Below are 13,541 nucleotides of genomic sequence, written 5' to 3'. Positions count from 1 at the left end.
ATATATATATATATATATATATATATATATATATACACACACACACACACACACACACACACACACACACACACACACACACACACACACACACAGAATGTATTAAAAATAAGAGAGTAAGAATTAAGATAAAAAGAGCAGATTAAGTACAGTGGCATGTAGGGCCAGAGGTGGGGTGTTGAGAGAGTCAGGGTGGTTTTCGGGCCTTGTTAATAAGGCTAGTGGCAGAGGGGAAAAAACTGTCCTTGTGACGTGAGGTTTTGGTCCTGATGGACCTTAGCCTCCTGCCAGAGGGGAGTGTCTCAAAGAGTTTGTGTCCGGGGTGGGAGGAGTCAGCCACAATCTTTTCAGCACGCTTCAGAGTCCTGGTGGCGTAAAGGTCCTGGAGCGGCGGCAGATTGCAGCCAATCACCTTCTCAGCTGACCGAATGACACGCTGCAGTCTGCCCTTGTCCTTGGCTGTGCTAGCAGCGTACCAGATGGTGATGGAGGATGTGAGGATGGACTCAATAATGGCTGTGTAGAAGTGCGCCATCATTGTCTTTGGCAGGTTGAATTTCTTCAGCTGCTGCAGGAAGTACATCCTCTGTTGTGCTTTCTTGACGAGGGAGCTGATGTTCAGCTCCCACTTGAGGTCCTGGGAGATGATAGTTCCCAGGAAGCGGAAAGACTCCACAATGTTAATTGTGGAGTCACAGAGGGTGATGGGGGCAGGTGGGGCTGAATTCTTCCTGAAGTCCACAACCATCTCCACTGTCTTTAGAGCGTTGAGCTCTAGATTGTTTTGATTGCACCACTTCACCAGGTCAGCCTCCCACCTGTAGGCAGACTCGTCGCCATCAGAGATGAGTCCGATGAGGGAAGTGTCGTACGCGAACTTCAGAAGCTTGACGGACTGGTGACTGGAAGTGCAGCTGTTGGTGTACAGGGAGAAGAGCAGAGGAGAAAGAACACAACCCTGATGGGATCCGGTGCTGATGGTCTGTGAGTCGGAGATGTCTTTCCCCAGTTTCACATGCTGCTTCCTGTCAGACAGGAAGTCAATGATCCACCTGCAGGTGGAGTCAGACACACCAAGCTGGGAGAGTTTCTCCTGAAGCAGAGCCGGGATGATGGTGTTAAAGGCAGAGCTGAAGTCCATAAACAGGAGCTTGGCGTAGGCGTAGGAGTCCAGGTGCCGGAGGATGTAGTGTAGGGCCAGGTTGACTGCATCGTCCACAGACCTATTGGCTCTGTAGGCAAACTGCAGGGGGTCCAGGAGGGGGTCAGTGATGGCTTTGAGGTGAGAAAGCACAAGGCGCTCAAAGGACTTCATAACCACAGAGGTCAGGGCGACGGGTCTGAAGACATTAAGTCCTGTGGTCCTTGGCTTCTTGGGAACAGGGATGATTGTTGAGGACTTGAAGCAGGCTGGCACGTGGCATGTCTCCAGTGAGGTGTTGAAAATGTCTGTGAACACTGGAGACAGCTGGTCAGCGCAGTGCTTCAAGCTGGATGGGGAGACAGCATCCGGTCCAGCAGCTTTCCTGGGGTTCTGTCTCCTGAACAGTCTGTTGACGTCTTCCTCATTGATGGAGAGAGTCGTCGCTGAGGTGGGTGGGGAGGTGGAGGGGGGGGGACCTTTAAGGAGGTGGAGGTGATGCACTGTAGCTGGAGCTGTTGGGAGGTGTCGCGCGGGATGGTATCAGGGAAGACCCTTTGTTGGGAGGTGTTGAGGGGGATGGTTACAGGACTGACCCATTGTCCATCAAAGCGACGGTAGAACTCGTTAAGGTCGTTGGCTAGGCGTCGGTCGTTGGTGGAGTGGGAGACTTTGGGCTTGAAGCTGGTGATCTGTTTGAGCCCTCTCCAGACAGAAGCAGAGTCGTTCGCTGAGAACTGGTGTTGGAGTTTCTCAGAGTACCGTTGTTTAGCCTCTTTCACCGCCTTGCTAAACTTGTACTTTGCTTCTTTAAGTCTGTCTTTGTCCCCACTCCTAAACGCCTCTGCCTTATCCAACCTTAACCTTCTGAGTTTGGCTGTGAACCAGGGTTTGTCATTGTTGAAACTCACCCTGGTGCATGATGGAACACAGCTGTCCTCACAAAAGCTGATGTATGACGTCACAGCCTCTGTGTACTCATCCAGACTGTTGGTAGCAGTCCTGAACACATCCCAGTCAGTAGAGTCCAAACATGTCTGGAGATGCTCCACAGCTACACTGGTCCACTTCCTTGATGTCCTCACTACAGGTTTGCAGAGCTTAAGTTTCTGCCTGTAGGCGGGGATCAGGTGGACCATGACGTGGTCAGATAGTCCCAGTGCAGCACGGGGGACGGTATGATAAGCATCCCTGACTGTGGTGTAACAGTGATCCAGAATGTTCTCCTCTCTGGTCGGGCATTTAATATGCTGTCTATATTTAGGTAGTATATGAGTGAGGTTTCCTTTGTTAAAGTCTCCAAGGACAATAACTAGGGAGTCCAGGTTGGTCCGCTCCACACACAGTATCTGGTCGGCGAGCATGCGCTGTGCGACCTGCACGTTGGCCTGCGGCGGGATGTAAACACCGACCAGAATGAATGAATGGAACTCACGGGGTGAAGAAAAAGGCTTACAGTTTATGATGAAAGATTCCAGGTCAGGAGAACAATGCTGCTGGATCACTGTCACGTCGTTGCACCAACCGCTGTTGATGTAGAAACCGATTCCTCCACCTTTAGTTTTGCCGGAGAGGTCCGTGTGTCTTTCCGCTCTGTAGAGTTGGAAGCCTGCCAGCTGCAGCGCAGAGTCCGGTATTAATCCATAGAGCCACGTCTCCGTGAAGCACAAAACAGTAGATGAAGAAAAATCCCCGTTTCCCCCCAACAGCAGTTGTAATTCTTCCAGTTTGTTAGGCAGTGAACGCACGTTAGAGAGAAATATGCCCGGTAAAGGTGTGCGTAATCCTCGCTGGCGGAGACGCACCAGCCCGTTTCCCTCTCCTCCGACGTTTCGCTGTGTGAGCAAAAGGTGAGCGCACCTTTGACTTGAATGTCCAAAGTTTCCAGTATAGGGAGAAGAAAAGTAGGAAATAAATCCTCTGGCGTTGTTCCCCTGATGTTCAAGAGCTCTTTGGAGAAAGAGTTCCGGGTACCATCGCAAAAAACTAAGTTAAAACACAAAACAAAACAACGCGCACAGACACACCGAGTCGACCGTCTGCGGTGCCATCTAGTATTAAACCCAAATTAAACCCAAATTATAAATCCAGTATCATCATTTGTTCAAGTGAGACCATTTAGCCTATGCTTTATTAAACAGTGTGTAGTTAACGGTGACAAAACATAAAAGTGGCCAACCTCTAGTTCACCCAGTAGAGTGTGCCACGTAGGCTGAGTCCTGTCTCTCCCTTTCCTGTCCTGCCCCCCAAAAAAACACAAAAGAAGTGCAAGAATTTTATATAATAATTTACTGCTAGCTGGTGTATTGGCTAGCTGTGAGTGAACCTGATGATTTTATTGTAGGAGAAAAGTCGCACCTCTCTCTTTGTTCACATCACTGCATGGTAACGTTCCACTGGGTTTTCCTAGCTCTTCAGTGCCCTGTTCCTGTAGCACTGACTGAAAGCAGTTACTGACCAGACTGGCGAGGTCAGTGACTCGAGTCTGTTCGGTGTGTTCCGTGCCGTCATCCGTTGGAGGATCTGTCAGCCTTCATTTTCATGTTTTCAGAAACCCGTTTCGGTGAACTATTATAGTACAATATGAGATCGTAATCTGAATGAGTCGCCAGTAATGGCCGTTCGAAAAATCCAAAATCCGGAAGCAGCAGCGAGAACCATGTGACGCATTCGTCCAATCAGCGACAATACAGATTAGCGCCGCCTGCTGTTATGGAGACGTATTACATCTCGTCGCTTTGGTGTGTTCCGAGGCACTTTTTTGACCAACTCGGGGAGACTGATCAGTCCAACTGCCTTTCCTGCCAACGGTCGGCCGTCTGGTTGGTATGTAACTGCCTTAGGGTCATCATCCTGTTACCTCAGTAACTGTGGCAAGATATAGAATATCATTATCATATAAGTTTCAGGTTTGTTTTTTTCTTATTAAGAATTACAGTACTGTTTAGAGGTGGAAAGGTAACTCAAGTTTTGCATCCAGACACACACCTGCATCCCTGGTCCTGTGTCTGAGACCTGCAGTTAGCCTGCCTGTCTGAAAAGCCCTAAGATGATCACCTGCATGAACATAAAACGAATGATCTTTTATTTTATTTAGTGATTGTTTGGTCTTTAAACTGTCGTTCCTAGAGCCTAGCTGTGTTGTATGAAGATTGCTTATTTTGTCTGACCATCAGCCAGAAAACTGTAAGGTACTGTAGTTATCATTTAAAGCAGCAAATCTTCCTGTGAGAATTTTTAATATTTTATAAGTAATAAGTATGTAAGTAGTGAGATAAGTAATTAATCATGTATAGGGATGCGAATTTAGATTTTTTTTCTGACCGATAGCCGACCCTCATCGACCGATCATTACTCGTTAACGACAAGAAGTCCCAGTTCACCCCAGGAGAGTAAACCGCCATGATGTGTTGCGTGCATTGTCGTAGACACATGCAGCCACTTTCCCAGTAAGTCCCCCTCACCGCATCAGTTACTTTAGCAGCAAAGTTGTCAGCTGGCATCCATGAGTTGCATTACCACCACAATGAGTTAATCAACAATGGTTCAGCACAAGCTGTTGCAAAGGGAAGAGCTCAATTTGTGCAAGTTTGCTATTTTTGTTTTAAGAGGAGATTGAGGATGGAACTAGAACACATTTGATGAATGTAGTGGCATCACCATACCTCATCCTCGACTCCCAGTGGTTCCTCATTTGCCAGATGATGACGACAGTTTGCTGCTCAATGCAGCTTTCCCCTTTTAACCTCATTCACAGTACCAGAGTGATGACCCATTTGAATTTGTCTTGCGGTTTTTGCTGGTCGTGGGAACAGTTCTGGATATGCATATAGATGCATCAGGCATCACTGAAAAATAAGTCAGACTAGAGCAACACTGCACCCCACAGGTGAAAGGTATGAGGTGGAGAGAAAGTAGGTCAGAGGGAGGGAGGTGGAGGGTGTACAGGTGAGGGGTAACTTGAGACTGATTCAAGGTAGAGGTTGTGAGAGGGAGGGAACAAGAGAGGTAGATGGGGTGGGGATAGAGAAGAAGATTCACTTTTTCTTTTGCGTCTGCTGTTTTTTAAGTAAACAGGCTCACTTTTCACAAGTTTCTGCCATCTGGGGTGTATAAAATATGTGCCAGAAATAAGAGCATCCTTGCTCTTAGTCTATTTCTGAATAGTAAGAGTGTGTCTAAATGCCAGGGAGGCTGCTCTGCTCTTAGGAAAGAGTGTTTTACCGAGATAAGGACCAAAGAACGTGTCGCAAAATACTTAAATGTGACAATGTAGTGACATTTTGTTGGTGTCACTGCAGGTATCAAGCTTATAGTGTAATGCTAAATTATTATATCCAACCATAGCTTACTCTGGGATTAGTATTGCAGTGATCCAGACTGAATGCAATTGTGCAGATGCAGTATCTAGATACTGGGAAGTCAAAAATAGATGTTTTTTTTCACCACAATTCCTTCCTTTCCCTGTGTTAAATATGTCTGTGTGATACTGCTAATGCCTGTGACAAACTGGCATGTTTTATTGTCACTGTACTGTTATTAAAACAGGAAACAGAGCAGCTGTAAGTGGATCAGAGATGGAAGGGTTGGAAAGGTACAGTGTATACAGCAGGAAAAGGTGTACTGTGTTAAAGTGAACAGCAGATGGCGTCAACATTGTGTCATTTTTGGGTTCTTCAAAATGTCAAATGTATTTTTGGCTGTCTAATTATAAGTGTACTGCCTTACATGTAAAAAAAAAAAGAAAGAAAAAAAGATATTTAATTAAACAGATTTTTGGTTGTTTTGTTGTTACAGAATATACTAACAGTGAATCATTCAGAATAGCAAACTTTAGAGGTGAAAAATAAACTAAAGTACACTGATTCATTTTCAGTCTTTTAATAGGGTAAACAACAGACATCTCAACAAACATTTCCAAAAAGTTAGATTTGTAAATATTTCTTTACATATGTTTGACTGTGGTTTCATACCTTCAGTAGACTAACTGGAATTGTGTCGGTGAAATCGACCAAGACTTTTTTTTTTCTGTTCAGAAAGACCTGATAGAATGAAGTACCTGACGTTAAAGTTCATAAAATGTCTTGATGTTCAGAGTGACTGTTGAAAACTTTGGGAAATACCATAACAAAAGTTTGGTGATGCAGAGTAACAACATTTAGAATCTGTAACATGCATACATGCAGTCTAAAATATTTGTCTTCATAAAAAAACTGTGTGTGTGTGTGCGCGCGCACGCACGCACTGCAGTAAAGGACATGTTGACCGTCACTGCCCGACTTGTCTAGCTTACTGTGCCACATTACTATTCTCTGTAGGTTATGTTCCTGTGCAGTTGTGTGTATGCCTTCGCCGGTACACTTGTCAGTGCAGTTGTCAATTTATGTGCTGGTTTCGGCATCAGCGTACGTGCATGTCCTGTGAGCAGCTCAGTCTGGCGAAGTCCTTGGTTACTCCTCATTCTCGTCTCCCTCTTATCTTTTCCAGCGAATCATCTTCGTCCTCTGTTCGTCTTTCCCTTCTCATCTCTCCGTCTGGCTGGGGTGAGATTGAGAACAAGGAGTTTCCATGAAGAGGGGCTTTACATGACTGAGGAGTTGTTTACTGGCTGGTTTTGCATCGTTGCAGGTACAGTAGGTAAAAACCCTTTCTTGACCTTTCAGTACAGTACAGCAACACCTCAGCAGTGAGAATGCGGATGGGTGACCGTACCTGAAAATAAGGGATAAGGGTAACTTTTCTTTTTCAGTCATTTGTGGGGTTTTTTGTATTCTCAGGGAGTTTACGCTAGATTATATGATTCCTGCGGTGAAATGGGTTGTGTGTGTCTTGTTGTGAGCGTATGGACTTTAACTATAGTATTATGTGTGTGTACTTGTAGCTGTGTGTACTATATTTAGCCATTAACCTTGACTTTTTTGTTGACCTTACTGATATTGTATAGCCCTAACGTGGATTTGATATGGGTGTTGTTTGTGTGCCTATATGCATTTGTGTGTATGCTGTGTGTTGCATGTTCACTGTGCAGTGTGTTCACTCAGAAGGTTGCGTCAGGGAACACTCTGGTACTGTCATTTAGATAAATAGAGAAAAAAGCAGACGTTGTCAGGAAGGAAGAACAAGATAAAGAATGCTAGAAAGATAAAGAGAAGTAGGTGGATTGATTCCCATGGCATTCAAACACACTTTATTCATTTCTCTAAAGCTGCATGCTCTATTTACCCTTTCTAGATCTCCTCTGCTGTCCAATGCACGTCTTTTGTTATATTTAATTTTGCTCCAAATCTTTCAAGTTCAAAACAACACGAGTATGCCATTGAGATTCAAATCCACTGGCCTGCAATGTAGTGTAGTCATTTAGATCTTTGCAGAGGTTGTCTTGTTGATGTATCTGTTACAGTAACATTGTAAGGTTATATTAATGTTAATTTTCAGAGAGAGATAGAGATGTTGCCCGGTATGTAGTTTTTGAGCTCCTGCTTCTAAATTCAGGAGTTAATAGTATGTGTCATGTGACATTTAAGTCACTTTAAGTGCACCGACAAGAGTTTTTCCCATGGCTGCATTGTTTTTAATACTATTCAAAGCACTGTATTTCCAATTGAAGTGACATACTTAGGAGCTATTTTCTTTTTCACCATATTTTCATCCATCTCACGCCATTATTCCATATATCGCCACCTATAGCCAATTTCATGAACACTCATTCATTGTTATAGCACATAACCTGGGAGATTCTAAAATGTGAAAATAGCTTAAACAAGTTAAAAACATTTAACTTAAAATTGAAAATATGCCCACATGAAAAGCACCGTGGGACATAGCATTGGTGAGTTTGATTTTAATTAAAAATTTCTTAGATGGTTATCTTTGTGTATTTATTAAAATCTCAAAGATTTCAAAACCTTTTAATTCAAGAAACTTTCACTGAACCATATTTAGCACCATTGGGGTAGTTTTTTGATATGTTTATTTATAAATAATAAAAACATCTAAGTTGCATCACAACCTTTAAGATGCCATATGTTGAGTTTTTTTCCTCAAATGTTAATGTTTTTTGCATTTGTTAAGGTGCTTTTACATAAGGGTATGCAACCCCAAAATTGTGTCAACAGAGGTAGTTTTGCAATTTAGTCAATATAATATATATTTTTTTAAACTGCTCATCAAGGTGGTCATAAATGCTACCTCTCTGGTATATTATGCAGAAAATGCCCACTTTATATACTTGGGTGGGAGTGATTGTCTAACTCTCCATAGTAAATGACATAAGTGTGTGTGTGTCTTTATTCAGGCTGTTCCAACTCATGCAGCTCCAAAACAGAGCTTATAAGGCATTAGGCTTTATTTAGCAAATCCACCTCCCTTCCTCCTCCCTTATTCTACACTCCTCCACTAGCTGGCATGGCAGCATTTGTCAACTGCAAAATCACTATACATATCTCTTTATTTGTATTGCCAAATATCAGCCTAGTTGCCCCAGACATGCCCAGTACAGTATATTGATGGTATTACACCTCACATAGCAAATATCCATAATATTTTACCTCCTCAGCACTGCCTCAACACCAGCACAATGGTAAATATCAGTCATGATTCTCAGTGAACACTAGATGGCAGTGCAGGAGAAGATGCTTGTTGTCTCGCAGCCAAGGAAGTGAGCAGGGCTGAGTCAAGAGGAGTAATGTAGAAGAAAATAGGAGAAGGGAAGTGATGGGAAATAGAGATGTGGCGAGAACAGAAAAGATGATGTAGCTAAGAAGACAAAAAAGGGGAGGCAGCAGAAATAATCAAACAGATGAGAGGGCAGGGAATCACCAAATACAGGTTTGGAGTGAAGGGGGAGAGGGAAGAACGAGGGGGAAGGGAGTTAAAGCTGGTAGGAGGGTGGGGTACCCTCTTTTTGGGGAGCATCTGCTGGGTGTTAAGACAGAGGAACTGGGCAAAGAGAGACAGAGGGATGAAAGGAGGGAGGAGGCAAGTGACAGAATGAGCCATATAGAGGCAGCTTGACAAAAATAACAGGTTAGGAAAAGGGATAAATCAGTAAATGAAAAGGGAAGAAGTGATAAATCACAGAAAGAGAGAGAGAGATTTGGAGGGAGGGACGGCGGGAGGGAGACCCTATCACATGGGCCTGACTGGAGAGGATTCATTGGGCATTGAGAGGCTCTCGGCTGACTTCTGTTAAAGCATAACTGAATACAGATAGACAGACAGACAGACAGACAGAGAGATAGATAGATAGAGGGGGGGAAATCTATTTATTTGTCACAGGCTATAGGATTCCCCATGAACACACAGTATACAGTGTACATCCATATATGCATATGGATGTATACAAAGTAATCTATGTGAACACCATTACGCCACACACATTACTCCCTGGCTCAGTAGATTTATGACGGCGCAGCTTGATACCCGCTGAATAATGCTCAAGAAATACACAGAACGATGGCTTTAAAAAGAGAAGTTTAGTTCTCTCAATATTCTTACAGATTTCTTACATTAACTCCTGCTCAGTAATAATAGAAAAAAAGGATAATAAACAACCAGCAGTGGTGAAAAGGTATTAAGTTCTCTTTCTGTGGAAAATGTTACATTTGCTATCCTGGACATTGGCTTCCTTAAAAATAAGTAAGATTCACTGACACAAGAAATCTTTCTGTTTTAATGTTTGGACAAATAGTGCAACATTAGTAATTTGTAATGTTTATTATATATATTTTTGGTACTTTTGTTTTTTATTCTTTATTAAATCTTACTTGAACATTTCTGATTGTTTATATTGTCTGACCTTACAAAACGAAGGATATTTAGTTTGAAATATATATATATATATATATTATACTGATACACAATATGAAGTACTACGATGACTACTATCACTACTACTAACAATAAAGACAATAATCCTAGAAACAATACTAGACTGCAATTGCTTGCTGCATTTGTTCCTGGTTCATTCTCAGATTTCTTTTTTTTTTGTTAAGTATCACTTTTGTCAATTTTGTCAATTGACAACAATTGTCAGTCTCCTCTGCTCTTTAGTTTGTCCACATAAACATTCACCCACCCCCTCCCTCCCTCCCTCCCTCCCTCCCTCTCTTTCTCTCTCTCTGCACCCTCTCATAGAAAATTAATCAGCACACAAACACAAGCGCAAACCCCTCTCTGGGGGCTGTCCGGTCATCGGCCCTTCCTGCTCGTTAGTTGCAACTGTAGCCTGCGTTGCCATGACGTCACGCTGACCAATCCTCGTCCCTGTGCAGTGGGAAAGCAGTGACAGACTGGCAGAGAGAGGGGAAGGTGGGAGGGAACGGGGAGAGGAGGAGGGACAGAGAGGGCAGTGAAACCGCACCTTATTCCAAGGAGGGCGGGACACATGCAGCCACACACAAGCAGCTACTACAGGAATAGTCACTGTGCAGGAGGGTGCAGAGCACATATTTTGTGCAGTGGTGTGTTATTTGTAGAGTCTGTGTAGGTGTGTGTCCTCAACATGGGTTGTCACTTGGCTCACACCTGCACGTTACTCTCTCCGCGAGCAAATAATTAATGTCCTTCACCGCTGGGCAGGCTTGGCACACTGCACTGACATAAGGTAGGGTGTAGGGGAGGGGTGCATGTTTGTGTATGTGTGTGTGTTTACCACATATGTGTATCCTCTGTATTTACTCTGTACATGTTTGGTGGCTTTTTCTGCACCTCTATTTGGATGTGTAAACGTGTGTATATTCAGTGCATGCTCAGAAGTATTTGTCAAGCGAGAGCGGGTACTGATGTAGAGTTCTCTTGGGCCATGGTGTCAGGAGATTCAAGCTGCAAGCCATGTGACTCAACAAAGAGCTGCAGGGATTGGCTGAGGCCATCTCTGACCTCAGCAAACTGCCTCTGCCCCTCCTCAACACAACCACCCCCACTGCCAAACACACATACACACACATAACCCACCTTCCTTCTCAGTCTCTCTGCCTCCCTCTCTCTATCTACCCTGCCTTCTTTAATTATTCTTTTCCTCCAGTGAGCTTTTCCCCCACCTCTCAGCATCCTCGGCTGAATGTGTAGGTTAGAGCAGCAGCAGCATCATCCATGGCTTAAGCCCCAGCTCTGATCGGCAGCAAACCCGGCCAGGCCCCTACCCCTCCTCTCTCCTCTCTCTCTCTTTCTATCTCTCTCTGTATCTCTCTCTCTCTCTCTGTCCTCCTGGGCTAGTTGACAGGCAACGTCTGGGGGTGTCGGAGGCTCACAGTTAGCCAGGGCGTTAGCCACATGCACACGGCTGCTCTGCTGCCCATCAATTCTACTGTCTCTCTGGTAACTGGGGGCTTCTTCTCTTCTCCCCCTCCCCACGCCTTCTGCTTTCATTTCAGGCTCCTTGGAAATAGAGGAATGCAAATCTGCAACCATGATGGAAGGTAAGGTGATTTTTATTGTGCTGTCCCCTTTTCTGTTGCTATTCAGGGTAATCCCCCTTTATGTCCTTGTCCTACAGCGCTTCATCTGCTGGCAAGCGTGTATGTGTTTGGGAGGTTCAGATGTCATATACTGCCCTGCTATTTTGAGTGCATACATTCCAGTGACTTGCATGTTATTCTTAGGAAAAGGGCACAGCCACTGAATGTCTACCACAGCGGCACAATAGCGAAGCTAATTGAACCGTGTGCACCTTTCTGAGTGTGTGTGTCTGTATGTGCATAGTACCCCCCACCCCCGCTTCCCATCGTAAAGGATTATTTGGATTTATTGTGCAGGAGGGCTTATGTGCCCAGCTGGCTCACTTGTATAAATTCTCTTTGTATGGTGTTCTCTGAAACACATGCACTGACACACGCATAGTAGCATAAGACTCTGCTGTGTATCTGCTCACACTACATTGCCATTTTTACCCAGCACTGGCGTGTGGATTGCATATCTGTACGGGTGGGTGCATACGTACATTTGTAGCCACCCATGGTTGGACCGATCGATCTCTGTTGGTTTGAGCATAGTGAGGAAAAAGAAAACTGATGATTGTTTTAGTTTTTAGCTTTAATTGATGACATCATCAGGGGGAAGGCCAGTGATGGAGGGATGAATCCCTACAGCTCTGCAGCTGGCACGCGAAAGCCTCCATCCATCCATCCATCTGTTTCATATGATATCTCTTATTCCTTATCTTTCATATGGTTTAGGCATCCTACAGTATGTTAACCACTTGCCATTTGATTGACCAGAACAACCATAATATGTTTTACTGAATCAACCTTGGATTATGTAAGCTTCCATAGTCTGCGATACATAGGCCACATTGAAGGAAAATACGTTTAGGTCACTTTTGCTTACGATATTTAACCACTGCAGATATGTAAATTTTTCTTTCTTTTTCTAGACGATGTTGTCACTCAAGCATGTTTATTCCGGTGCATTTAGTAAATGAACTCAATGCCAGCGTTTCTGCTGCTAATGAAGAATCTCATTAGCTTGCTGTCTGGTTGTGTTTGTGTATGTGTGTGTCTGTCTGTCAGAGTTTTGAAAGGAATGATGATGTTTTGAAAAAGAAAATGTTACATAGTAACATAGTAGCCCGGTCAGTTAAGTTAGGAGTGGATTTGTAGGGGAGGGCAGGAACCTATATATTGATTTTGAAGTGGCAGCTCTCAGATAGTTAGTTAGTTTCTAGCAGTTTGTACTGATTTTCAGCAATAATTCTCAGTTATATAATTTGCAGTCCTAAACCACATTTTTTCTTATTTCGAATGCTGAGCCTAATAGCTTGAAGTATGGTGCATGTTTAATGTTTCTGTAAGGATGTCATGAAGTGGGACGTGATGTTATGTTTGTTTATGATTTCATGTGACAAATGAAAAGATTGATCGATTAAAAGACAACATTTCCAAGTTTTACAGAATTGGCAGTAACGATATCATGACCACCATGCCAGCTTGTGGAGAAGTGTAGACCATGAAAACAATCTAAGGCTAATTCTGTCATTCAAACGTTATTGCACAGTAAGGGGAATTGGGCTTGCAATAAAGAGGTTAACACTTAACGCACAGAAGTAAATAAACAACTAAATAAAGTCAAACCACTGAATGGATCACTTCCACATGCCAAACAGGAAGTAGTTCAGTAAAAACGGCTTTAAAAGTTGACTATAACCGTGTAATGAATTTAAATAGTTATATGACCAAAAGGGTCTGTAGATCTCTTTTCAAAAGTTTCGTGATTAGTTTCCTATTTGTAGGAGAGCATAATTGAACTGTTCTTCATGTCCGTTCTCATTGTTAACTGCCCATGCATGATTAATAAAAGGTCTGCGATTACTGGCCTGCTGTGTGAAGTCAGAGAGAGATCGAGATAAATATGAAAGTCATTTTAATCAGTTTAAAAAGACTGATAAAACAATAACAGCCTCTCC

At 43.5% G+C, this 13,541-nt stretch overlaps 1 protein-coding gene across 2 annotated transcripts in view; it reads left to right on the top strand.

Moving 5' to 3' along the window:
• The first annotated feature begins 10,523 nt into the window (after window positions 1–10,523).
• The window catches only part of sgip1a (SH3GL interacting endocytic adaptor 1a), a 62,777-nt gene continuing 59,759 nt past the window's right edge, over window positions 10,524–13,541 (top strand). Inside the window, exons 1-2 of one of the 2 annotated variants that reach the window (XM_078258556.1) lie at window positions 10,524–10,745; window positions 11,515–11,559. In XM_078258556.1, the coding sequence (XP_078114682.1) occupies window positions 11,550–11,559 (10 nt within the window). In that variant the 5' untranslated portion in view covers window positions 10,524–10,745; window positions 11,515–11,549. Of the gene's footprint in view, window positions 10,746–11,090; window positions 11,560–13,541 lie in introns of those variants that run through there. The other variant, XM_078258557.1, reaches the window with a different exon arrangement.

This window comes from Sander vitreus, chromosome 9 (assembly GCF_031162955.1).
Source record: "Sander vitreus isolate 19-12246 chromosome 9, sanVit1, whole genome shotgun sequence".
Classification (NCBI taxonomy): domain Eukaryota; kingdom Metazoa; phylum Chordata; class Actinopteri; order Perciformes; family Percidae; genus Sander; species Sander vitreus.
The sequence above is the reverse complement of the archived record's forward strand: the minus strand, read 5'-3'. Positions and strand labels throughout refer to the sequence as shown.